Here is a 26,425-nt window from a genome sequence, read left to right as displayed (position 1 = left end):
AAGGCATTTCGACATGGGTATTTTTTCCAGAAATCATTTTGTTGTGGAATTTATTTTCCCAGGACTATTTTTCCCATGAGCAAGCATTTGGTGAGGGGGTATTATGTAAATGGTGCCTAAGTTTGAGGGCTGCACAGTAAAAGACTAAATATTATTCCACAAGTGCTCACTCCTCAAGTCAAGAAACGTACAACTGCCTACAGCCGGTAAAACCGTAACGGTTGAAGTGTTGAACACGCTATTACTGGTCAAGCCGGTTTCCTTTTATCTCTTGCTCGGTATAAAAACTTCTCTCTATCCTCTCTGTGAATTTTTTCTAACAGTTCAACTCTCGTCTGATTTTATCTGGAAAAAACCCTAAAATTATCCCCTTTTATTGCCGAAGAGCACCAACGACAGTTACTTTTTCGGTATATTTTGAATAATTTCTTATTTTATTTCTTTTGTAGAACAGATCTATAAAAAATTATTGATCTTATCTGATGCATATTGTTTGATTTCCTGGTTGATGTTTTACGTTTTTCTTTTATATTTTAGTTCGGTTTGAATTGGTTAATTTTATGTTTTTCGATTATAGTTGGATCTGTATGTCTTTGTTTTCGATGGAAAGGCTCTTTGAGAACGGTTAATTAGGGTTTGATTTGTTTTCTGATTAATTGATTGTAGATACAATAAGAATTCTCATAGAGCGGATAGAAAGCAAATTTTCTTATTTTAAATCTGAACTTAATATCATTTTTTATGGAGATTATATCATGTATTTTTCAATTATATTTGGAAAAATCTCTTTACTTGTCAAGAATTTATTCATCAAAAGAGCTGTGTTGATCACTTGCTTTTGATTGATTACATTGATTTCCCCTAAGATTTGATATGTTTCAGACGATCTTGATTGGTTCATGGAGGGAATTTCTTGGTTTCGATTCCGTTTATGTTTGGTACACTTGGATCGATGTAGTAGATCATCCTAAAGTTGTTTGTGGAGCTAAAGTTATGAAATTTGTCATAGTTATGTGTCAGAAAATGTTTTCATATTTTGAATGAAATGTCGTAATATTTTTATTTTTGTAGTTCATGTGGAATCATGGTTTTAAAACTCGTTTTGACATCTCGTCTCGTCTCGACTATGAAAGAGACCGAGTCGTCTCGGACGAGATTTTAAAAAATGCCTTAAATTAGAACAAACCTTATCTTTGAGATGATTTGTCAATTCATCTCATTGGTGGACGATACCGAGACAACTCGGACAAGTCATCTCGGTCTCAGACAAGATTTAAAACCATGTGTTCTTGATTTAGTGTTGCATACTTGTTTGATCACTTTTCAATGCTAGAAATGATTTTTCTTGATTTATTTTGTGCCAGAAGGCATTGGTTGTGATCCTTTGAGTTTTAGAGTAAAATGGGTTATATAAATTTTTTACTTCATTTCCATTCTTCCACATTTGTATCGTAGCAATCTTTTCTTTTTCACCAATTATTTTGGTATTAGTAAGCTTATCTAAAGGAAATTCTGTCATATTGACAGATTTTGTATTTGAAAATCAATGATCCATTATTTCTATTGAGTCCCTACTAATCCAATCAAACTTTCAATTTGCCCCATGGTGAATGATAATAAGGTCTCGTTTTCCAGTTTTTGGCCTTGAAAGCTTTTCATACAAAGGGATGCCATCTGCAGGGCCTAATCCTAATTGTTAACAACTGTTGATGTTGTTTCAATGTGTTATAATGCTTTGTAATATTGGAACTTGAAATAATAAGTTGAACCAAACCTTTGTAACGTTTGAATGGTGTCTTTTAATCGTTAACTAAGGTGTGATAAATAATATAAGAAGTTGGGGGGCCAATACCAATTCTCTTATTTATTTATCAATTTTATAAAATTAGTTTATGGTTTAGTGCTTTCTCTAGTTTGTTGTGTATCAAATAATGTATTCTGACTTTTCTTTTCTGATTTATTTGGTATCATATTGAAGTGTTAATGTTTAGGTAACACTAGGTGTAAAAAAATGGACAATGAGAAGGAGCCTGAGGAAACTTCCAACCGTGGAAATGAATGGGAAGTTGTGTCTTTGACGGCATCAACATATGCCGCGGCCCCTGGTCCAAAAGGGTTTGAGCCAAGTGACGATAATCACAGTGACGAGTCCAGTAGAAATAAAGAGGAAACCTCACATGCAATGTTCATGTCCGGCCATTTTGAGTTTCCACCTAACCAACATGAGAATCTACCATTGGATCCTGATGACAGTAAGATCTATGATGAACCCGGGGTTGATGGTGGGGATCCCAACGAAGAGCTTGGATCAGATCTGGTGGAAGGGGATCGATCTGGCAAAAATAATGAAGAAATTTGGAATCTCAAAGGAATGACATTACCGGACGAGTTGCATGCAATTCCGTTCTTTGATGAAAAGGGTAAGGGGTTGCAAGGAATAGATTTGGTTGAAGAAGAGAAGGGTATATATGACGCTCCTAAGCTTAGTTCTTTTCACGATGAAGCCGATATTGGTGGATCGACCATTTACGATGAAAACATAGTTATTCCCGAACCTAGTGATTCTTCCCAGTTAAACATGGATTCTCCTTCAGATTCTTCAGTGTCTCCGAGTCCTAGAAAAGAAAATAAATATAATGGATCTGGGCTTCCTTGCGAAGCATGGTGGAAGAGACAGGCAGCTTCCTTGTATGCTCAAGCAAAGGATGCAAATACATTTTGGTCTGTTTTTGTTGCTGCGGCTTTGATGGGTCTTGTAATTCTTGGGCAACAGTGGCAGACTCAACACATCAAGTGGCAATTCAGCATTAACGATGAGGTATGCTTTGCTAATCGGAATAAGTTTGTTTTGTTATGTAGCTTATAATTATGCTCTTTAAGGATAAATTGTAGATTCTAGATGTTAATTTAAATTGTTTTAAGTCATTGAAAAGCATTTACCTATTTTCCGTCTTCGAGTTGGGAATAGCTTAAGCTGCTACACCCGTTAGTGGTGGAATATATATTCTTCTTCTTCTGGAAAAATCTTAATTTATTGATTTTTTTTTTTTTGTTTTTCCCTATTATTTGCATGCTTTTGTTTATGATTGTAACCTATATCAACATATTTAAGTACATTATTTTGTCTTGCTTCATCATTGAAGCCTTGTTCCATGATTAAGGACATGAAATGTGACCAAACAATATGTGCACAATACAAATGATTAGAACATGATTGATTTGACTCCCCAAATGGTAAAAACCATGAAGGCAGGGACCGTAGAAATCCCATTTTCGCAATACAGAGATGATGGAAAGAAATAGAGCTAGTGGGGGACCCCAACTAAAAATATGATGAGGAGGAATGTGTAGGAGCTGAAGAACACTGAGGAACCCTAACTCTCTTCTTCATTTTTTTTCCAATTGGTATAGGAGTTCTCCCATTAATATTTTCTAGAAGGTGGCATGTGCGCAAACACACATCTATCTGAAGAGCTTATTTGTAACTTAAAATATCAATTAAAGGGTGGTTTTGAAGATTATATAGTAAAAAAAAGAATGATATTTTGGTAATTTTGAAAACTAACCAACGTGATTTTAGAGACATGAGCATTTTTAGAATCCAAATTTTAGTGTCAAACCACTTCTACGCCATCTTTCTCTCATTATGATAGTAAAGATGTTAGCATTGTTGGTGCTATTAATTATTATCTAAGTAATCACTGTTGAGTTATCACTTTATCAGTGCCATATAAGAAATTCTCTTCCCTTACTGCCCCCTGGTACTGGTGAATTTTTTTTTTTTTTTTTTGAATGGTAGTACTGAAATTCTTTGTTTACTTTTTGGCAGAAGATGAACTGGATGATGGGTTCCATTTCTCGACTTAAAGATGTAATTGTGGGTGGCCATCGACGGGGTTCTATTATCAAGGGCAATACCCCCACCGATCGTTAAGATGATGATGAAAGAAGTAAGTAACAGGGGAGTTGTTTGTGTAGTTTCACTTCTCTTCTTATGACACAATGTGTAGATACTTGGATTGTTTATTTGTCACTTAAGTTTTTACTGTGGCAGCCCCACTTACTATATACATATATAGGAATTAATAGAAACCTTACTTGATTTATTGGGTTTTACCTTGATCACGTTCCCCATCACCGTTGTTTTTAAACACAATGACAAGAGTATATTGGTTGGGGAACTTGGGATTTAATTTTTTATTTGTATTTTTGTTATAAGTCTTCATCATCATCAAGGCCTAATCGCATCCTAAGACTTTGGGGGTCGCTTGAAAGAATCTTATCACTCCATTAAATTTTGTCTAAAGCTTTGCCTTGTGTTATTTCTGTTGTGATAATATCTGCTTTCATTGCTTCAATCCACGTTCTTCCCCCCCTCCCTGTTGTTCTTTTGATCTTTTCTAAATCTTGATGAGTTGGCGAAGTTCAATTAAGAATTTGATTCTTCCCAGGTTTGATTTCAAATGGAGTTATGTGATTCATGCACAAAGGTTCTTTGTTTAAGCTGAGTTTTGTACAATCTATGATGAAATGTTGCATGAAAATTATGGTTCCTTGGGAAATGGGTTTCCAAGATTTCGAACTTTCATGCCAGAAACCAATAATAAAAAATCTCTTATTCCATTCGATTTCTGCTAATTTCTTAAAACCCAACATTTGTTATCTCTATTAAAGAAATAAAGAAAGCCAATTGGTTGTAGTGGACAACAGAGTGGTTTCTCGAGAGAGATAGCTGCAAATGTTAACAAAACTCATTTCCCATTCCACTTATTCGGGATTCAATTAATATTTGTAAATTTAAGGGTAAATTTTCAAATAATTACAAAAAAAATTGATATTTTTGAAATATTGACAATTTAATTATATTTTACCAACATTATGTAGTACTTGTGTTAACATTAGCAAAATTTTGGAAATATCATAAAATTTTGTAATTATTTGAGAATGGACCTCTCTCTCTCTCTGTTTATTTGTTTCCTTTTAACATGTAGCCTATTATTACCTTGTTTTTCTTCACCCTCTCTTACTTTCTATGTTTTCTCTTTTACATTCTTAACTCTCTTATGGTTTATAATCTTTTAAACCCCCCCGACTTCAAATAATATTCTTCTAATTATTTATTTTTTTAAACTTTTATCCTTTAACCTTAAAGAAGATTTCTATCATATAGGTATGGATAAATTTTAATATATATATAATGAAACACAACGGTGGATCTCAATCTTGTTGTAATTTTTATAGAGATAAACATCTCAAACTAGTTACAATGAAGTGGGATCAATACTACATACTTTACCTTTTTAATCCTTTAATTTTATCGTCTTTCCTTTCCTATTCCTCACCATTTTTAATAATACCCCTCTAACTTTATCATATTTTCTTTTTTACCATTTTAATTCCAAAGTGGATGCTCATGTATATGTATATATATTATATTCTACATAATAAAGAGAGATTTTATTGGGGAAACATATCTTTTATAATTTTATTACAAAAACTCTCCTATTTTTACAAGTTTTTTACTCAACAAATCTTTCTTCTTGAGTCAAACTTGCCTGACTAATTTAGTAAGATATCAAATTTTACAAAGGGTTGTTGGGCCCACATGAATTATCACATTGGCAATCCAACACCATAGACTTCTAGATTTCATGGAAAAAACTTAAATTCAAAAAGGAAAAAAAAAAAAAAACATTTTTGAGTTTGATCCATGGTGTTGAAAATGAACGAAATCCCAAATTTAGAATTAAAATTCAACCATCAAAATTAACTTTTTTTTAAAGATTATTTTTCAAAGCTTTTAGAATCATGTCTTCTACGACCTCATGACATCATATCCTCTCTTTTTTTTATGCAATAAATAGATGCGTTGAGAAAACCTTTCTTACTGACTTGGTAAGAAAGTGTTTTTATTTCTTAACAAATCACGGGGTGGATCTTTCATATAATACCACTAATACACTCAATTCTTTTCGATAAAATGAGTATTTAATTAAAAAGAACTGAGGGTATTATAAGTATTTAATAATTTATAATGATGTGACCCATTTTGAGATTTTTTGAATAGCAAACTTATAATATTATAGGAGTTTTTTTATTAAATAACAACAAATAATTCTGCCTGGTAAGCCCTCTATAATAACACACAATCATGGGTCTCACTCCAACTACAATTGTAGAGAATAAATTTTTAGGAGCAGATCCTTTATTATGCATTTTTCAATACATTTGAAATAGTGAAGAAGGCATGTTGAAAAATACAAACTAACACATTAGTCATGTTATGATCCTAATTTAGATATAAAAAAAATTAAAAATTATTTTTAAGCTTGATCAGAGACATTTAAAGTAAATGGTCAATCCCACTCCCAAATTTCAAATATGTGATTTTGATGTCTCTTGCACGTGGCGTTCTCTCAACCATCAAACTGAAATACAAGGAATTACAAGAAAAATGCACTACAAACTATAGAGGATCCACTATCTAAATGTCCCATCCAGTTATAGTGGAGCAGAGTCGACATTACCCCCACTTTACTGTCTTTCCTCTCCCCTCTCTACCTCTCCCATTTTTCAATAATATGCCTCCAATTTTACTCTCTTTTTTTTCTTTTACCTACTTTACCAATAACACCCATTTTAATTTTATTATATTTTCTCTTTAACCTTTAACTAAAAGGTGGCATGTGCGAACACACGTGTATCTAAAGGATTTATTTATAATTTAAAATTTTAATTAAAGGGTGATTTGGAAGATTATATAGTAAGAGATATTTTCTTAATTTTAAAAATTAATTACTGTGATTTCACGGACGTTCACACTTTTTTTTTTATTTTGACTAAAATGACTTTTATTATATTAAGTTTAAGCTTTAAAATAGAGGCATTTTTTAAATCCAAAATTTTGGTTGGTGTCCAACCATGGTTTTAAAAATTGGTTTCGCGTCTCATCTCATCCAAGCTCGATACCGAGTCATCTCGGACGAGTTTTTCAATACATTTGAGACGACTTGTGAGACAAATAAAAAAATTGAACGTGAGTCCTAAATCTCGAAAAAAAAAATGACTTTGTGAGTTGGTCTCATTTAACTCCGATACTGAGTTAACACGGATGATAGTCGAACGAGTTTTAAAACGTCGTTTGTTTTAAGAAAAGTCATTTTAGTCAAAATTAAGAAAAGTGAGGCAGATATTAATGTTAATTCGACTTCAAGAAGCACTCGTTTGTTTGAAAACGTCGGGTGCAATGGAAATATTAATGTTTATTCAAAACGTGGAGAGATGTCCAAAGACTAAATCACCCAAAAATAAAATAAAGGGGATTTTGGAATGAAGTTAAAAAAAAGTAAGGTTCTAAGAGAGTTTTTCTAACTTAGGGGAAGATAATATAAATAGTGCTTGAGTTTAGGGTCTGCCCAGTAAAATACTCTGAAAATCTCTGGTATGTCTTCTCCTCTTTCGTCTCCGTTGAGAGTTCTAACTTCTGACCTCAGAAAACGATTTTGGTGGATTCTAGGGTTTCTCTTGATCTCAAATCAAAGTAGCGGACTCTCTTCTCTTCTTATCTGTGCCTGAGTAATCTCTCTCTCTCTCTCTCTTCTTTGCATTTAATTTCATCATATTTTCTTTGATGAATAAATTGTTCTGTTTGATCGAATTCATGCATGATTTTTGGTATCGTTATTATTAGTTTTAGGTTTTGATCAAATGTTTAGGGTTTCTTCATTTTGTGATGATCTGATGTAGATTTGATTTGTGAAGGATCGATTTGGTTGTTTAGGGTTTAGTAAATTATGTCCATTCATTGGGTTGTGTTTATCTAATTATTTTTATGGGTTGGTTTAACGTAGTAACCTAGCTGCAAGTGTTGGATTGAATTTTTGGGGTTTTAACTTAGATCATCATGAACTAGTATGCCTTGTTTCCAATCGTGGAGGAAAATTGTGACCCATTCTTTGTTTTAGGGTTTATTTGGTAAGGTATTTAAAAAGTTTACATTTTTTTCCTAGGAATGGATGCACCCGAACACCGTCGAAATTACTCTAAATGGGATGTCGAGGAGAGCTTGGACACAAAAGGCGATAAGGTTGGAGACGAGGAAGACTGGGAAGGCAGTGATAAGAGGAGGCCATCGAGCAAGTCTATCAAGCATAGCATTGTAGAAGAAACCGAAGGATGGGACAACAGTGGGAAGAGGAAGAGTTCAGGGAACAGAACTGAGGGTAGGAAGAGAACGGGTGGATCGAGTAGGGTTGGTAGTGTGGATGAGGATGATTACGACACGAAAAAGGAATTACGGTCCAAGCAAGCAAACAAAAATCAAGATGAGAGGACTGAGAAGAGATCAGATAGTGGGTATCAGGATAGAGAATTGGAAAGCACTCGAAAGGGCAGAGATGTTTCAGGGAGTAGAGGGGAAGGGCCAGTTGATGAAAGTGAGAGGAACTTGTTAAGAAAAATGAGCTCAAAGACGTCAGATCGCGAGAGTTCTCAAAGTAAAAGTAGAAGTAAAGTGGATAGTTCCCATGACCGTGACCAAGAAAAGACGGGGAATAGAGATTCAAAGTATTCAGAGAGGAAGGAGAGCAGTAGAGACAAAGGTAGTGGATCTCGTGATCAAGATAGGAAGCCAAAGAGGCGATGGGATGAATCTGACTCAGTCAGAAAGGCCGAAGAGAGTAATTATGTGGATGTAGCTGATTCTAGGAGTGGGAAAGCTTCTGAAGTTAAGCATGGTGAGACCAAAAGCAGGGCTGTGGATTCAGCTAGTGATAAGGGCATCAAATCCGTTAAGGCGGACGAAAGAAGAGTGGAAGAGAAGAGTAAGAGCAAAGGACGGTCAGAGGCTCAGGAAGAGTATCATAGGTCGAGTTTTGCAACTCCCGAAGAGAGGTCGGGGGGTCTTAGAGATGATAAACAGAGGAGGGATCGAGAGGAACCAAGTGAATTGATGAAGGATGTTGAATCTAGTGCTGCTCATAGGTCAAGCATGAGGGGTCATGGCGGGCATGACTTTATTGAAAGTCGAGCGAGGTCTGTTAACACAAATAGGAGTGTGAGAGAAGGTAGGCACTCAAAACAATCATGGACTCCTGAGAGGGGTGGGATTCGTTGCCCAGAATCAGATGATTCTGAGTCGGACAATGAAAGAAGTATTAGGGATGACAGATCAAAAGGTCGAGTTAGTAGCTGGAGTGAGAGGAATAGAGATCAGGAAGGTTCTAAGGACAATTGGAAGAAAAGGCCTCACAGCAACACTGATAAAGAAACAAAAGATGGGGATGTTGACTTTCGTCATGAAAAGGAGTGGGAATTGCGAAGGCTAGAGCGTGAGAAGACTGACAATGAAAAGCTTCAGTCTCAGTCTGGATATAAGAAAACAAGGAGTAGAACCGAAGGTGTAAAAACCTCATCGAACTATGGGAATTCTAATGATATGGTAGAGTGTGGAAGAGATGAGTCTGGATCAACCTATGTTGGGAGCAAAGTTGAAATGGGTGGTCGACAGTCTGATTTTACGTCTGAAGATGAATGGGGATATCTTCCTGAAGACAGAACAAGAATAACTGATGTTTACAGTCCGGGTGATGATTTACAGGAAAGGTTTCCCGATGATGGTTTTCCTATGCTAGATCAAAATTCGGGGAGGAAGAACATTGACATGGAAGGAGGAAAAGGAAAAGGACAAAACATTGTTTCAAGTTCTAATCGTAATAGTGGCTCAATACCACCATTTGGAAATAACCAGGGCGGAGGTTCTTTCAATAGAATGCCTCCTCAAGGAGCAAAAACGATGAGATTTGGGAGAGGCGGAAGAGGAAGGATTACTGGGAGGGATGGTGGTCAAGGGGTTGGCATCCCACTCCCTATGATGGGGACTCCTTTTGGCCCTCTTGGGTTGCCATCGGGACCCATGCAGCCACTTGGCCCGAATATATCTCCAGCTCATGGTCCACCAATTGGACTTGGTGTATTTATTCCACCATTTCTGGGGCCTAACGTTTGGCCTGGAGCTAGAGGTGTTGATATGAATATGTTATCCGTATCACCTGGCCTTTCTTCCATTCCTCCTGGATTATCGATGCCTAGATTTTCTCCCAACATGGGAACTAATTCGAACCCCGCGACGTATTTTAATCAATCGGGCCCCACAAGAGGATTCCCCCTGAGTTCTCCTGGCTCAAGTTTTAATTCTATGGGAACAATGGGACGAGGAATGCCTCGTGATAAAACTCTAGGAGGCTGGGGTCCTAGAACTGGTAAAGCCCCTTCAAGAGGGGAACAAAATGATTACTCCCAAAATTTTGTTGACACTGGTATGCGGCCCCAGAATTTTATTAGGGAGTTGGAGCTCACCAATGTTGTGGAAGACTACCCAAAGTTGCGGGAACTTATTCAGAAGAAAGATGAGATCGTGGCTAAATCTGCTTCGCCTCCCATGTATTACAAGTGTGACCTGCGTGAGTTTGTTTTAACGTCTGAATTTTTTGGAACCAAGTTTGATGTTATTCTCATCGATCCCCCTTGGGAGGAATATGTTCATCGAGCACCCGGAGTTGCAGATCATATGGAGTATTGGACATTTGAAGAAATATTAGGCCTTAAGATTGAGGTACACGTTGTGCTCCTCTTTCTTCCTTGCTATATATATGTTTAAATGTATTGTTTCTTCCCCTAATAACCTGCAATTCATATTTGTCTTTAGAGAGAATTGAATGATGGAACAAAATTTGTTGTACTGACCCCAAATATTTCTAACCTAAACCTTTGTCCCTTGTGTTTTCAGGCAATTGCAGACATACCTTCTGTTATCTTCCTCTGGGTTGGTGATGGTGTGGGTCTTGAGCAGGGCCGACAATGTCTAAAGAAGGTATATATCCATTGAGTCCAACAAAACAAAAACAAAAAGTCAGTATTTAACCAAAACAGTCTTTCATTAACCGGTATTGACCTAGTTTGACCTATTCCTTGGAGGAGCCTTAGAACAAATGAAAAAAGGTAATAAAGAGAACACTTGAATTGCACCTCTTGAATTGGATTGTGCTGGTTGTTTTTTCAATAATTATTAGACTGGAGGTGAGTCTCCAACATCTTTCTCATGCTATGTTTCTAGATTTAAAAAACATATAAATATTAAATTTTATTATGAAAATATTGTTATCATATAGATAACTAACTTGTTTTTCTTTAAACTCCCCAAGACAGCATCATGTTTCATGGAATTTTGATTTTTACAAGTTTTGTAATGGAAACTTTTAACTTTTCCTATTTTTTTATTTTTATATATATTTTCCTTGCAAAAGGAAGACCAAAAATTACCTGCATTATGGTTGTAAGAGATATGAAATAACATACCTTGGCTGAAGGTATGGTTCATTATAGAGTTAAATGGAGAAATACGATTCGTGTTCCTAACCCCAGTGATTGGGTTAAGGTGTAAAAGACCGATGATATTTTTCTTGCAAAAGATTAAAAAAAATTATTATTTAACCTTGTGATAAATTACAGAATCTCCTATTTATTTTTCTTGCCCAAACATTCCTGTGAACTTGTTTTGTAATTGCATCCTCAAATGCATTAGTTATCATTTTATCTGTCCAAGGTGGATCTGTTTGGGTTTTTAAATGGTTTCTGTTATGTAGTGGGGTTTTCGAAGGTGTGAGGATATATGTTGGGTGAAGACAAACAAAACAAATGCAGCTCCGAGCTTGCGGCACGATTCTCATACTTTGTTTCAGCACTCAAAGGTTGGTTATTGGTATGATATTCTGATAATTCTTCTATGTTAATATTACTGATGTATGGGAATTTTTTATTTCTTAAAACATCTGTTGTCTTTCTTCTGCAATGAAGGAACATTGTTTGATGGGAATAAAAGGAATGATTCGCCGTAGCACTGATGGTCATATTATCCATGCCAACATTGACACAGACATTATAATTGCGGAAGAACCTCCTTATGGTTAGATGTTTGCATGATTATTTCCGCTTGCAGTTCTGTCAAATTGTTTTGAAATTTTGGTTTTTATTTTCTATGCTAAACTTAGTGGCGAACTTTTCTGCCAATTGAATTCCAGGTTCCACCAAGAAGCCTGATGATATGTACAGGATTATTGAGCATTTCTCCCTCGGCCGCAGGAGGCTCGAGCTGTTTGGTGAAGACCATAACATTCGGTCGGGTTGGCTGACTGTCGGGAAAGGTTTATCTTCCTCAAATTTTAATGCAGAGGTACATTATCAAGTGAACGCCTTCCAATGCTCCTTGACACAATTTTTTTCGTAGGATACAAATCCACCTGGTTACCGACTAATGGGTTGCATAGGGATGCAACTTGGCCCGGTTCAAATGAGAACTGAACCAAACTGATAGCTTTGGGCTGGTTTGATTCGGTTTGGAACAAGTTATGGTTTGGTTCTGGGTTGAGAAAATGGAGAACCGGTCAGTTTGGTTCAGTTCTCAGCTCTCGGTTCATTGCTTGTTTAGAACCAAACCCTTAATGACTTACTACTTTTTAGGAGTTATGACATAGATTAATGACCTTTTTTTTTTATAGATTAATGATATTTTTTATGGGTAGATTAATGACTTCCTATATGAAATTTCATGTTCATTATTTATTTATTTTCATTAAAAATATGTTGTTCCAAGGAGTTTTATAGGATATTTTCAGTAGTTCGGTTTGGTTAGGTTCGGTTCTATGAGATATACGGTTCCGATTGGGTTTTATTTTGTAGAACCGATCTATGTCAGTTTGGTTCCAATTTGACCCCAAACTGATCCAAGTTGCACCTCGAGGTTTTCATGCATGGTTCTACCTATAATGGATCAATATGTTATGATTCGGACAATAATTTTGTAAAACATGGAGACTTGCAGGCGTATGTGAGGAACTTTGCTGACAAGGATGGAAAAGTTTGGCAAGGAGGGGGAGGACAGAATCCACCACCAGAATCACCCCATCTTGTGATGACGACACCTGAGATAGAGTGCCTTAGGCCGAAGTCCCCACCTCCAAAGAATCAGCAACAGCAGCAGTTGACATTCCTCTCACAGACAACAGTCAATTCCACCAACAGAAGACCTGTTGGGAATTCCCCACAGAAGCCGGCTGTTCTTGGTCTGACCCAAGAAGCTAACAGCTCCAACCCTTTAACCCCTGCCCATTGGGCGCCCATTAGAGGACCAGATGTCAGGAATGTGGGTTCGGATGATAAGTTGTTTGATGGTTATGGATACAATCCAGCGTGCGGACAATCTAGTGGAGAACATCTAGAATTTGAGTCTCAAGGATCTCTCAATTTGTTGTAATTTAAGTTTCCAAGCACCCCAATGTGGTGCTGTTGAGGCCTGTAATTATTTTTCTTAATATATAAATGGAAAGAAAATGCCTTTGTTATCCATTTCTGTTACCTCTCATCACTTGCTTTTTATATCATGGTACTGCCGTCTACTATTGCCCAAGGGGTGAATATTTTACGATTTGCTAATAATTCATGGCTTCATGCCCGAATGGTATAGAAAAAAAATAACAGTGAAAGGTACTTTTGCCACTCAAAAAATTATGAGTTGGGAGTCTGAGTTTGGACGAGACCATTGGACCACAAACCTGGTTTGGCGAGACCTGAAAAAAAAAAAAAAAAGGAAGTTAGGGTCTTGATCTCAAGCCCAAAAAATTAGGGTTCGGCAACTAATTATCTAAAAATGTCAAAATCCCCGAGGGTTGGAGTTAAACCCATTTTTGGATTTGGCAACCCATATTTGGGAAATAGACATACCTTTGAAAAACACATTTTTTCATGGGTTGAAGATGAGAAAAAACCCATTTTTGAAAGTGTTTATCTTCAACCCTAAATTCCAAAGCAGAGGTTAATCGATCAAAGAAATAGAATGGGTAACCCATATGTAGAAACTAATGGAATTTTGTGCAGAAAAATTAAAATAATTTATCGACATCTTGAAGACAATGGATAATGGCTTTTCGTTGGCTAGAGGTTGAACATGAGCTTGAAGTCCTTTATACACATCTTGCACATTAAAAATAAATAATAAAGAAACAAACTCTGTAACCCAAGAGTTTGGGGATGCTTAAGATGTTAACTAAAAATTCATGATCTTCAAGGACTTGGTAAACTTTATTAAGCTTACATGATCCCTATCTCTGAACCCAAGGAACCTTGAAAATTCCCCAAGTTGATTTGGTACTAAACCCTACACAACTTGTTCACTTTTGATTTTATTGCAGAGGTTTCATCTCGCTTTCAGGCTTAGTGGACGGCGACGTTGAAGTAACAATCTCTGAAGCAACAGCTGTTACAAATCATACTTGATAAATTTGATGACAACTAAGTGAATAATAAATGTTGGAAGTCATGAAAGAATCACAAACCTTGAGGCTGCTGAGATTGAGGTTCAGACAGGTCTTGTTGAGGGGGTGGTGTCTGTTCTTGCTGTTGTGAGGTAGACGTTTTTACCTTAGCTTCCACTAAGAACTCTCCAAGATTAAACGATTTGTTTAGGGATGGGTCATCATCTGCATGTCTAAGAAAACTACATTAGCTTGCATTCTTGCAGAAAACTAATATTTGGGATAAGTCATAGATGACAATGACACAACATTAGTGTGTACTCTCTAAAACTCTTCTCTGGGCCCAATGTGTTTTAAACTCCTACCAAAACGTGCAATGTAGATATTGTTCCTATTCTATAGGAACGGGACACCGTACTCAATCACAAGTCTTTCGTATATTTAGGTTTTATGATTTTGAGATGAAATTTAAAATTTAAAAAAAAAAAGGGTGTGAGCTTTTTTTGTACATTGTATGTCTACTTTTTTTGGGAACATTTGCAGTAGTTTAGGTAAACAGCGATGGGATTGTGAGAGCTGATGTTCCTTTTCGAAGGGCATAATCGAAGTATAGTGTCGAACAAGTAGGGGTAACTGTTGAGTTCTATGGTGGCGAACTCAACGGCGTTAGTTATAGCGATCCCGCTACTGTGAAAAAATGTTCTGGACGTGCTCAATTGGACAGTTGACTACATAATAAATACATCAAGAATTAGCAGAGAACTACAACAGAGAGAGAGTTAAGCATGATGAGAGTAAGAAATTTTTTTTTTTTTTTTTTAACTTTCCCTTCATTCTATTGGCAGTAGGAAAACCTTGGGTTGGACATTAACATAAAGATACAAAGGCCTTGTTGTGGAGTTTTCAAAGCGATGTTTGTACATATATTTCACATAAGGTTCATCTTTAATTATCTCATTTGGAAAAAAAAAAAAAAATAGAAAATGAAGGTTGAAGTTTAAATGTGTCTTGGACAAGAAGTGAGTTTCCTTAGAAGTTATGGAAGAACACAAACCTTGAGGCTGGGGTTGACTTTCAGCTTGGTCTTCTTGAGAGGGTGTCTGCTGTTGGGTAGCATAAGATTTAAGCTGCTCTTCTGTGGTCTTTAAGTACTCTTCACTGGAAGGATTAACATCTGCACATATAAGAATAATATTCTTAGTTTGTTTTCTTTTCTTTGACCCTTTAAATGTAGAAAAATAGAAATACGGTATAGAGGGGAAGAGGCAAACAGAACATTAGCAATGGTACTATTGTGGAAACAAAGTGATGAACAACAATGAGAGAAAAAAGATGAAAAAATGAGACATCATCAGTGTTTCGGAATGTGCTGATTTTTTGTGAGGATGATCTCTATGGTGAGAAGATCATCCTCACAAAAAAACAGCCCGTTCCGAAACTTCTAACCCCATAAAAAGTGGTTACAAACTAACGGTAAAAAATTGACAGTCCACGATTCTTCAACTAGTAAACAAGGGTTATAAATTTCAGAATGGACTGGTTTTTGGTGAGGATGATCTCCTCACCATAGAGATCATCCTCGCAAAAAATCAGGCCATTCTGAAACTTTTATCTCATATAGGACAAAACACTTTGTCTAGTACTTTGCCTACAATTTTGTCTACTGAACTCGACCTATATGGGCTGGGATTGGGGGACAACTATTTGTTATAAAAAAAATTGCATTTCCCAGATGCCGTCCATTTTACAAGATCCAGCGGTTATGTAAAAAACAATGAAAACATGGACGACACCTAGGCGGCATTGTAAAAAAAGTTGTAAATAGTTGTCCCCCGATGCTGACCCTATATATATAAAACCCATTCCAAGAATTAGATGTTTGAGATCTGAATTACTCACTAGGATTAACCATAGCCTCAGAATCCTCGCTGTTGGAAGAAGAGGACAACGTGGTGGTAGCTCTGGAGGTGGTGGAACTATAAGTGTTCTGCGTTGAAGGTGAAATCTCATCGAGACCAATCTCCCGTTCAAGGGTGCTCTTGAAATCCCTTGAAACTTCCTAGAGAAAAATGATGAATCGTGAAGCTCATTAATACGACATCAAAGGAGCACGAAAAATATAACCTAAAATGAACTTCATGAAGTCACCTGAAGCTCTTTGATTGTCGGTTGAAAAGCACGCAAAGTTTTTCCCAGATTCCGAGCTACCTATGTTTAGACAACTCAATTGAGAAGTCAGAAAACAAAAGACAAATAAAGACTTTTCTCACATTTTGAAAAAAGAGAGAAAGAAAACAGCAATACCTCTCAAAATCGATATCTAAGGTCAGTGGCTTTGAAAGTTAATGGAAATATTTGTATATTTTGCCTATCCCCCCTTTTTCACTTTGAAGAAAATCAATATTCAGCATAAGAGACTTCCACAAAAAAATTACCTCTTTTGGTACAGGTTTTAAGGATCGTGTGTATCGCTATTATTCCTCCAAGTTAAACACCAAATAAACTGTCATCTAAATTTACTCATCCAGGATAGAGCTATCCCTTCACCTAAACACCCCTTAATTCCTTCATTATCCATCTTCTACTTTTAAGAAAATCCTCTGCAAAACGGTACAAAACCAGTAGTTGGTATTAACTATTGTATTTTATAGGTTATCCATTATTCCATTTTGCACATGGGATCAAACGGATTTACAAGAAATTTATTTTATTTTGGATAGTTAGCATTTTCAAGTATTTTATCAATTTGGGGAGTATATCTATGAATAATGATTTTCTGACTCCCTACGCTCCCTGACATGGCATGTGCTAGAACCATCGATTTTCCTCGGGATGCACAACTGCACATATTTATGGTGATGTACAGTTGTGTATCCCCGAGGAAAAATCTATGGTTCTAGCACATGCCACGTCAGGGGTATTAGAAAATCACAACTCTATATCTATTTCAAAAATCATTTATCTACGACCTATGATTTTGGGGGTTTTGTGGATAAGACCTTGAATGAATGTACATGAAGAAAATAAAATGAGGTGGTTCTGAACACCCCTACCCCACCAAAAAAAAACCGAGAAGATGGACATTTGGAGGTTGTTGCATGAGTCAAAAAGAAAGAAAACGAAGGAGGAGAGGTTCCATGAGAGGATGAGAGAGAGAGAAGATGAGGTTAGGACTAAAAATTGAGCCCCCCTCTTTTGTGTCATAAAATCTTCTTTTATAAGCAATTAAGGTTGAGATGACTGAAATTCTCTTCGCTCATCTAATGACCGATTTTAATGATTTTCTTTAAATAGAAGGTGAAGAACATGCCAACACATGGGTTGTGATAATCCCTTGGCCTCCAAACTTACATCCTCTTTTATCCCCCATGTTGAATATGCTTTTACCACCTCATTCATGATCAGCCCACGTGGCATAGACCCATTCATGTTGCACCATCTACAACCTACAAACCCCATGGACCAAATTTCTATTGGTTTTGAGATGATGTCTGTTTTGAATATTATGGTAATATGTTGTAACTAGCATTCTTTTTCTCTTGTTTTTTTTTTTTAAGCCACATTTCTCTCATTAATAATAATATTTATAAAAACTAAAAATTAAAAAAACTAAATTAAATATACAAGCTAACTAGTAAAAATGAGCATTTCCTACTCAAGTCTTGTCTGTGGAAATGGAGATCATGGTGGAGCAAGTTTTTATCTGAATTGAGAGTACACTTGTTCTAAAAGCTATTTCTTCACAAGTAAATAAATAAAGAGAGTTACTATTGCCAGACCAACTTTTACTAACGCCGCACCAAATGTGTTCAATTCTTTGATGATTTACATAGGAATTTGTGTGGCATTAGTAAAAGTTGGTCTGGCAATAGCAGCTCTCTAAATAAATCATCGTCAAAATCATGATTTTAGCAACACAAATGAACAGCTCACCTCAGCAAGACCTTTGGGGCCAAAAACCAACAAAGCCACCACCCCAATAACCAGAGCTTCAGGAGCTCCAACTCCAAATAAAGAAGCATAAACAACCTTACCTCTACATCTTCCCTTTCTTTCTGCACCACAAATTTTACAAACCTAAAAGTAAAAAAAATCACTAAAACCCAATATAATTTACAACTTTATATACCAAACTTTACTGAAATTTACTCAAAAAAGAGAGACCCAGATTGAAAAAAGTACCTGTTTTGACTGATTTTTGTCTGAGTGAGATACCCAGATGTCTCAAACCGTTCCATGGTGAAAAACAAGTAAGAGTCAGTCTAGGAATAGCTGTGGAGAGATGAGATTTGGGGCTTTTAGAGCATAAAACAACAGAAGCGGAGATGGTGGAAGCCATGAGTGTGGTCAGTCGCAAATTGCGTAGTCCTCACCTTGTTGGTTTTGAGAGAAAAAAACAGTTAAGGGTATTTTCGTCAATTAAAAAATTATGAGCTGGTAGGCCGAGTTTGATCCGACTCCGTTGGACCACTAACCCGGTTCGTCCGGGCCAAAAAAAAAAGGCTAATGCCTTGATCTTAAAGCCCACAAAGGTAGGGTTGGGCGACCTATTAAATCCGGATCGGGTTAGGACCTAAAAATGTCAAACCTGAAGTTGGATTTGGTAACCCTTATTTGGGAAATAAATATATGTTTGAAAAACACATTTATTTTTATTTTTATGGGTTGAAGAGAAGATAAACCCATTTTTGAAAACGTTTATCTTCAACTCTACATTTCAAAGCGTTAATGGATCAAAGAATGGGTAACCCATATTTGATAAACCCATATCAAATTTATCAAACCCTAAACTTAAGGGAAGTAGAAAGTGATGAAATTTTGGATAAAATAATTTACATAATGTTTTTGGTTGGGTTGAGGTAAAAAGTGAGGTATTTAGGTCATTTTGTATTAGTCTATTAGAGAAACCAAGTTCAAAGGATTCTCGCTTTAAAAAAAGGCTCAGTTCATATGGGAACTATTAATGGATCAAACTTGGGCTTGAAATGATGATTTATAACAGGCCATATCATATTAGTAGATTACGTTTAACTCCATATAGTTGATTGATTTAGATCATCCAATTGATCCAATTCATGGTAATTTGATTTAGAGATTTAGAAGCTTTGTCATTGGAAGATGAGAAAAGACATTTTAAAGAAGAGTCGTGGTATTCTGGCTCGAAAATTTTCGCTCGGTTGACATGACAATTGCACAGAACCATAGATCTTTTTCTTCGAGATACACAAGGAAAAGATTTACGGCTATGTGCACTTGCCCCAAAATAGAAATAATCAATAAAAAAATTAGAGAAAATGAAATAGAGACTTAAACAAATAATATGATTTAAAATTGAGTAATTAAAAAAACCCTTAAATAATTGTTGATATTTGAGATACCTCCTATGTTGCATGATTTAAAACAACACGTTAATGACAAAATAATTAAACGTGTCAAAATGAGTTAAGTGGATTGACGCCTCTAACTCAAACCCGACCCATTTAATGATCATCTTAGACGAGTCGATACTATTATCACCCAAACCCACCTAATTCATGTCATTTTCGAGTTGTGTTAAGATAGCCACCTCTCTCTCTCTCTCTCTCATCTTACGAGCATGAGAAGCACCCTTGTTGAAAGGCTTTTAGACAGAAAGTCTAAAAATATTAGAAAATGACGTTGATAATTGCATGGAGCTTTTATTGCGACATCAATTTTTCCTAAGAGAACCTTAAGATGTGTGCTAAATTCTTCTTTGATATCACATGAATTGGGATGCCCTTAATAAAAGTTGGTGTGGCAATAGAATTTCTCTAAATATAATTGTTGGGAGGTATTATGATAGTCAAGATAAGCATACTTATCTTATATGCATATAATGGCTAAAGATTTTTGGACCCGATTTTTCTTTTTTTCATTCGGTCTGTACTCAATTGTCGTGGCAAGTGCACAAAACCATAGATATTTCATTGTGTATCCCAAAGAAAACGATCTATGGTTCTATGCCCTTGCCACATCAGCCGAGTACAGACCAAGTAAAAAAAAAAAAAAATCGAGTCCAAAAATCACGACTCGTATATAATATAACAACAAACGCCCTTATTTTAACAAAGATCAGTGTGACATGGACAAAGGTTAGGAGTCAAACCGACCAGAGACACACATGTTCTTAGTTGCTCACCATGTAGACCAGTCCCCTTCATTCTCTTCCCTTCTACATATATTTTTTGACACAAGTGCATGCACCTAGTGCTGTCAAGGGACCGAGATTGGGCCTGGCCGTAAATGGCCCATTCCTGATGGGTCCTCCAAAATCCTAGCCTGGTCCCCAAATTTTCTTATACTTGGTTATAGTATGTTAAAATAAAAATTAAATATTAGTTATGGGTCGGGTCGGGTCATATGGCTGGTCTAGTTCCCTTGCCCGAATCTGACCCTAAATATGATTGGGTTAGCCTGGTTTGATAACTAAATGGGCCTAGTGGCACTAACCAAACCTGATCCACGATGGACCGAGCCAAAACCCATCTCTTTGACAGCTCTACATGTACCCAGTATCCATGGACCATAATTTAGCAGTCCTAGTAACTAGGGGTGCAACTTGGTCCGGTTCAAACCAAGAACCGAACCAAACCGATGGCTTTGAGGTGGTTTGGTTTGGTTTGGAACAAGTTGCGGTTCGGTTCCGGGTTACAAAAATGGAGAACCGATCAATTTGGTTCGGTTCTTGGATCAAGCTTGTATAGAACCGAACCAAACCGAGAACCGAACTCCTATGCAATAAATAAATATATATGTATATAATAATTATTATGAATTATTTTAAGAGTTATTACATAGATTAGTGATCTTTTATGGATAAACTAATGATTTTTTTTGGATAGATTTGTGATTTATTATATGAAATTTTATGTTTATTTTTTCATTAAAAAATATTATTTATAATTTATAAAATATTTGTAATCCGTGGAACCGAACCGAACCAAACCGACTTTAATTTGGTTTGGGTTGGTTTGGTTCCAATAGAATTTGGTTCGGTTCTGGTTCTTATTTAGTGGAACCCACCTATGTTGGTTCGGTTCCAATTTAACCTCAAACCGAACCAAGTTGCACCCCTACTAGTAACTAACTTCATAACCTTAGGTGATAACATCACAATACCCTAATTCAAGTCATGAGCATTTTTAGGGGAATTTATACATATCCCTCCGGATTTTTGGTAATATTAGAGATACCCTCTGCATATTATTGAAACGATAGTATACCCCTTAATTATAATCGTTAATGATAGAAATGACCGAAATATACTCGTACTCAACCTCTTGTCGAGTCCTTAATTTTTCCACCAAATCTTGCATCTTCGACTCATTCAATCATTGGGCTAAAAACTTTGAGATGGGTATGTCAAAATTATCTTTTTTAAAAAGAATTAGGCTTCGTGAGTCATAAAAAGATATATGATTTTTTTTTATACGTAAGCCTATTTTTAGTTCATTAACACGATGTTGGTGGGATTTGAACCCAAGTCTTTGATGTCATCACCCAAAGACTTTACTAATTAAGCTAGATCGCACCTGCAATAACATGAAATCTTACTTTTGAGATTTAGCATAAGAAAACATGGTATATCATCATATTATATGCATTCCAACTTCTCTCTTCGAACACAAAATATTGAGACCTAACCCCGAGGGGTAGGCTCAATGGCAATTTCAAACAGATAAGCGGTTAATGCATGTAGGTTGTGAGTTCGATACCCAGTATGAGCATTAATTCTTTAAGGGCCACTCACGAGAGCACACCCTCACTTAATTGGTGTGTGTGATGTGTAGGCATTGCATGTGCCTTGGGACTAGTCCTTGGACAACACCATGTCATATGGACCCGACAAACCCCAAAATACTAAGAGCCTTTGTTGTCCCAACTAACTTTTTCTATCACACACCTATTATAGAATTATTTTTGGCACAAACAAAAAATAAATAATTGAAAGACCAAGCAAAGGGTTTGGATTTTTTTTTTTTTTTTTGAAAAGAAAAAAAAGGAAAAGGAAGGGGGTGATCTGGACATATATATACCTTTTATGAGAGATTAACCTAAAATGACCTAAATTCCCTAATCTTTAATCTTTGGCCAGAAACCTTTGATTTTCTCCCAAAAAATCATTATGTTCAAACTCTCCAACCTCTAGAATGTTTTGTCGAAAACCCTTGATTTTTTCTATCAAATTTTTTTTATCTTTTACTTACCAAAAAAATCTATCTTTCCTTGCGGTTTGGAGGATTATGGAAATGGAACCTTGAAGTTGAAGATGAGGGGAAAAAAAAGTGTAAGCGTACACGTTGAAAAAGACAAGCATTAAAAAGAAAATCAAGGATTTTTAGGACTACAGCTTTGAGAGAAGGGTATTTATGTTACTTCGAAAAGATCGAGATCAAGGGGGATATGGATACATCTAAATCGACACCTCCCACCACCCACCCACACACACACATGTAAAAAAAATAAATAAATAAATAAATAAAGAAGGAAAGGAAGCAATTATGACAACAATATGACAATAACCCAACTTCAATTTCTTCATCAACCATTAACCATCCCTGCGCGAGTACAAATTTGATGTTAAGAAATTTTTGTACTAAGCTGATGAACCAATGGCACGGTGCCACATGTATTGAAAAAGTACCTAAAATGAAACTTCTAATTGTTCAGAAATTTTCTCTCCACCAACCAATCACGGTCGCTTTTTTGATATACATGACATCATGCCATTGGTTCATCAGCTTAGTACATAAATTTGTTAGACTAATAATAATTTGATGCTCCTTTTTTCAAATGCTCCCCTGCGCTCCCCTGACCTATCTTTGGCTCTGTAATGCGGGCATCTATAAAATAAAACGTCAAATTATCACGACTCAATTTCTTAATAGTAAATTCATACTCCTCTCTCTCTCTCTCTCTCTCTCTCTATATATATATATATATATATATATATATATATATCAAAATCAATTCCTTTATGATTTGAAGGACTTTTTTCTTGGAGGAGTGAAATTTGAACTGAGGACCTTCTTCTAGGAAGAAGAATAAATGAAAAGAAACATTATTAAGAAAATAAATCATTATCCACACCTCAAAAATGATATTTAACTTTATTATTAATTATTATATAATAAATAATAAAAATTTGGTGTGAACAATAGAATAGAAGCTCTCGAATTTTAAGAAACAAGAGTTATGGTCTTGAGAAATAGACCATTAGGGCATAAAAGCTAGTTTGTTTGTTTTCAAACGTGTAGCCTTTATTACGAGCTATGAACTTTTAATATCTCTCTCAAAAAGTTAACCAAGAAAGTAAAAGATGAAAAAGTTTTAAAAGTTAAAATTTGCTTTTGTGGAAAGGTACGTGCGTGCGTGTTAGCGATAGAAGTTAGTGCGACCAAAAGAGACCACCCGTGTAAATTGGATAAAATAAGGGTAAAATATAGAGAATGGACCTTATCCTACGCACGAGGGGGTGCGCATGATCAGTGATCACTCAACCAATCCATTACCACACGTGCACTGATTGATTAAAAAATTGTAATTTCTTCGCATGGTCTATATGAAAAATATAACCTTGGGCTAAATATACGATTTTGCTTTAAAAAAATACTCAAAATCTATAATATAGTTGTGATTTTGATTTGATTTCTCTAAGACTCTGAATCCAGTACAGTGTCCCATTCCTATAAAAGTAGTTAGGTGTCTACGTGACACGCTTTAGTTGGTGTTTAAAACACCCAATGTGTGTATATTTCTTATATGCATCTTTCGTATCTAGAGAAACACAACACTATATGGGATCTCGACTCTTTCTCTAATGCCACGTTTCTGACTTTGACTTTAAATGCATCAGAGTCATGTCATATCTCATATCTCATATCTCAAGGTGACATCATACGTGTTATCTCCTCAAAACATAGCAATTTTTTCTATCAAAAAAATAATTATGTTGTTATGTCACTAGAACGTCCTCGCATGGTGGTTAAGCCCTGTAGAGGGAATTTCCATAGTTTATGACAACTTTGAAATGGACACAATATGACGAAGATGGCTAGGGTGTTGACACATAAGTTGGAGTAGCCGACATCACACATATGGATGAATTTAGGCCTCATCAACAGGAGAACGACAAAGGATGAAGCATTGTCGAGTCCCTTAAAATGTTAAATGCTGAATTACATGTTTGTCGAGCGACCGTCAATCTTCATGGGTAAGAGGCAATGTGATTATGCTAGTTGAGCCATTTGACATCCGACACATTGCTCCCTTTTATTTGCCCCGTCAAGCTATAAATAGTGGAAGATGGTGAAAGAAAATGATAACGAGACAAGAGAACAACAGTCCTTATCTACATGATTACACTGTTACAATCATAAATCAAGTAAAAGTTTGTTGAGATGATAAGATTATGTTTAAGATGGCTAACTACAGCTTCACCAAAAAAAAAAAAAAAAAACACAAGGTTATCTCAAATATTCACTAAAATGTAAGGAGGGCAGATGTAAATTATCAATAATTTTCCTATTTTTGTTGGGTTGACTCTATAATTTGCACGTTAGACATGTAAATGCCATCCCACTTCTATAGGTACTTGATGACATTAAATGTATAAATTTTTTTTTTTTTTTTGAGAATAAAGAGCAAACGGAGGCAATCGATTCAAGCTGTAGTGTGTTAGTAGCAAACTCCCCCTCTCACCAAGTAGGACCTAGTCAAGTCACAGCACGTCAATAAAAATGCCCCTCCAACACGTGTTAGGTTGTTTTGGTTTTATCGTGATGCACAAGAGTGCACTTCTGTTTTCTATGTCGGAGTCGATTCATTGAAAAAATGGTTGACTAAAATATGACGGAGTCGTGCTCAAGTACCACGACGACATCCACTTTAATTTGATGGAATTGCAACTCCCAATCCTAATAATAAAGTGAAGAAATTACAATTCCACCAAGCCCATTTCCCTATAACCTCGGCCATTTCAAACTCAGGCAGTCATGCAATCCTTTGGTGATCATTACGTTCAGTGCTCCCACTTGCCTTTATATGTCCTACTCTAAAAATGTGTTTAAGTAGGTAGGTGCACTGAGTATAACTAGAGGGTGCAAATAGAATGATCCCTAGAATGTAAGAATGGAATATGATTCGTTTAATCAAACCTAAATATTTGGGAGAAGGCTTTGTTGTTGGTCTTTGAGGTGTTGCATATATGGTAAAAAAATAAATAAATATATATATATATATATATATATATATATTATATATATATATATATATATATATATATATATAATATTGTGAAGAACAATCTTAAAAGTTTAAAGGAAAATGTTGGAATGATATAAACGGAGACACAAAGGTGACAAAAATGATGTGGTGACGCATACATAACCATATATGCTTTTTACTCGTATCTCACGGAAAAGCATCTACGGTATGTGCACGACACCACGAGTTTTGGTCACCCTTGTATCTCCCTTTGTGTCACGCCAGCAAGACTCAAGTTTAAATCACATTTTTCTGAGAAAACTATTTTTCCACCTATTTTTGATTTGGACTTGAGAGATTGTGGCCCATTGTTATCGAACACTAAAACAACTCATATTATAGCAGGACCACTAGCCCATTTGTTTCGTTTGACATGGACAACCATACCGAGTCACGCCAACCAGACACATAAATGTTCTTAGTTGAATAGTAGGCCACCCTGTAGACTAGTCCACTTCAGGACCCAATTGTCACCTACTTATAGGTACATCTTGACTTTATCATACCCCACATTGATGATAAATCACAAAACTTGATCTGGTTATTCCAATCGATTTGGGATCAATCCAATAAGGATTGACTCGTGATAATCTGACAACCACCCTCTGACATTCGCCTATCATAGAACCGTAGATCATTTGCCTTGGGATACACAAGAAAAATATTTATTATTCTACATATCTTGAGGCACATGATCTACACTTCTGTGATGGGTATGTCACAGGGGAAAGGGGAAAGGGGTTGGATTGGATTTTTATCAAATCTCAATATTAAGATCTACATTGATCCACTAACAATTGTATCAAATCCGAATTAGAACAAATTCGATCTCA

The 26,425-nt window shown here is 35.9% G+C and overlaps 3 protein-coding genes across 6 annotated transcripts; 2 read left to right on the top strand and 1 right to left on the bottom strand.

The window, feature by feature from the left end:
• The first annotated feature begins 252 nt into the window (after nucleotides 1-252).
• Nucleotides 253-4,116, top strand: LOC147393728 (ATG8-interacting protein 2-like). 2 transcript variants are annotated; one of them, XM_086456291.1, is made up of 3 exons: nucleotides 253-410; nucleotides 1,979-2,818; nucleotides 3,830-4,116. In XM_086456291.1, the coding sequence occupies exons 2-3, from the start codon at nucleotides 2,012-2,014 to the stop codon at nucleotides 3,932-3,934; spliced, it is 912 nt and encodes a 303-aa protein (XP_086312417.1). In that variant the 5' UTR covers nucleotides 253-410; nucleotides 1,979-2,011; the 3' UTR covers nucleotides 3,935-4,116. The 2 variants fall into 2 exon arrangements, with proteins under 2 accessions (XP_086312417.1, XP_086312418.1); XM_086456292.1 differs by having other exon boundaries at nucleotides 265-410; nucleotides 1,992-2,818.
• A 3,258-nt stretch (nucleotides 4,117-7,374) lies between these two features.
• On the top strand, nucleotides 7,375-13,401 carry LOC147393727 (uncharacterized). The gene is made up of 7 exons (XM_086455315.1): nucleotides 7,375-7,575; nucleotides 8,010-10,612; nucleotides 10,787-10,870; nucleotides 11,643-11,747; nucleotides 11,854-11,962; nucleotides 12,078-12,229; nucleotides 12,878-13,401. The coding sequence occupies exons 2-7, from the start codon at nucleotides 8,012-8,014 to the stop codon at nucleotides 13,307-13,309; spliced, it is 3,483 nt and encodes a 1,160-aa protein (XP_086311441.1). The 5' UTR covers nucleotides 7,375-7,575; nucleotides 8,010-8,011; the 3' UTR covers nucleotides 13,310-13,401.
• Nucleotides 13,402-13,480: 79 nt separating this feature from the next.
• LOC147393726 (sec-independent protein translocase protein TATB, chloroplastic-like) lies at nucleotides 13,481-18,680 on the bottom strand. 3 transcript variants are annotated; one of them, XR_015181980.1, is made up of 8 exons: nucleotides 18,489-18,680; nucleotides 18,240-18,361; nucleotides 16,455-16,514; nucleotides 16,206-16,365; nucleotides 15,361-15,480; nucleotides 14,388-14,531; nucleotides 14,147-14,308; nucleotides 13,481-13,622 (listed from the first exon to the last, which is right to left on the bottom strand). XR_015181980.1 is itself a non-coding variant. In XM_086455317.1 (7 exons), exons 1-7 carry the CDS (start codon nucleotides 18,643-18,645, stop codon nucleotides 13,561-13,563), a joined length of 825 nt encoding a protein of 274 aa, XP_086311443.1. In that variant the 5' UTR covers nucleotides 18,646-18,680; the 3' UTR covers nucleotides 13,481-13,560. The 3 variants fall into 3 exon arrangements, 2 of the variants coding, with proteins under 2 accessions (XP_086311443.1, XP_086311442.1); XM_086455317.1 differs by lacking the exon at nucleotides 14,147-14,308; XM_086455316.1 differs by lacking the exon at nucleotides 13,481-13,622 and having other exon boundaries at nucleotides 13,920-14,308.
• Nucleotides 18,681-26,425: the final 7,745 nt, after the last annotated feature.

The sequence above is a fragment of the Akebia trifoliata genome, chromosome 10 (assembly GCF_017979445.1).
Source record: "Akebia trifoliata isolate Shusen 1 chromosome 10, ASM1797944v1, whole genome shotgun sequence".
Lineage (NCBI taxonomy): Eukaryota > Viridiplantae > Streptophyta > Magnoliopsida > Ranunculales > Lardizabalaceae > Akebia > Akebia trifoliata.
Note: the sequence above shows the minus strand (reverse complement) of the source record. Positions and strands in the feature narration are given on the sequence as shown.

Bases quoted from the DNA above. Each gene is read 5' to 3' on its own strand.
- LOC147393728 (XM_086456291.1), top strand. From the start codon at position 2,012: ATGGACAATGAGAAGGAGCCTGAGGAAACTTCCAACCGTGGAAATGAA. The intron at 2,819-3,829 runs GTATGCTTTGCT...ACTTTTTGGCAG, and splicing joins AATTCAGCATTAACGATGAG to AAGATGAACTGGATGATGGG.
- LOC147393727 (XM_086455315.1), top strand. From the start codon at position 8,012: ATGGATGCACCCGAACACCGTCGAAATTACTCTAAATGGGATGTCGAG. The intron at 10,613-10,786 runs GTACACGTTGTG...TTGTGTTTTCAG, and splicing joins TATTAGGCCTTAAGATTGAG to GCAATTGCAGACATACCTTC. The intron at 11,748-11,853 runs GTTGGTTATTGG...TCTGCAATGAAG, and splicing joins CTTTGTTTCAGCACTCAAAG to GAACATTGTTTGATGGGAAT.
- LOC147393726 (XM_086455316.1), bottom strand. From the start codon at position 18,645: ATGGCTTCCACCATCTCCGCTTCTGTTGTTTTATGCTCTAAAAGCCCC. The intron at 18,362-18,488 runs GTACTTTTTTCA...TTTGTGGTGCAG, and splicing joins ACAAAAATCAGTCAAAACAG to AAAGAAAGGGAAGATGTAGA. The intron at 14,532-15,360 runs GTTTGTGTTCTT...TTAGACATGCAG, and splicing joins AAGTCAACCCCAGCCTCAAG to ATGATGACCCATCCCTAAAC.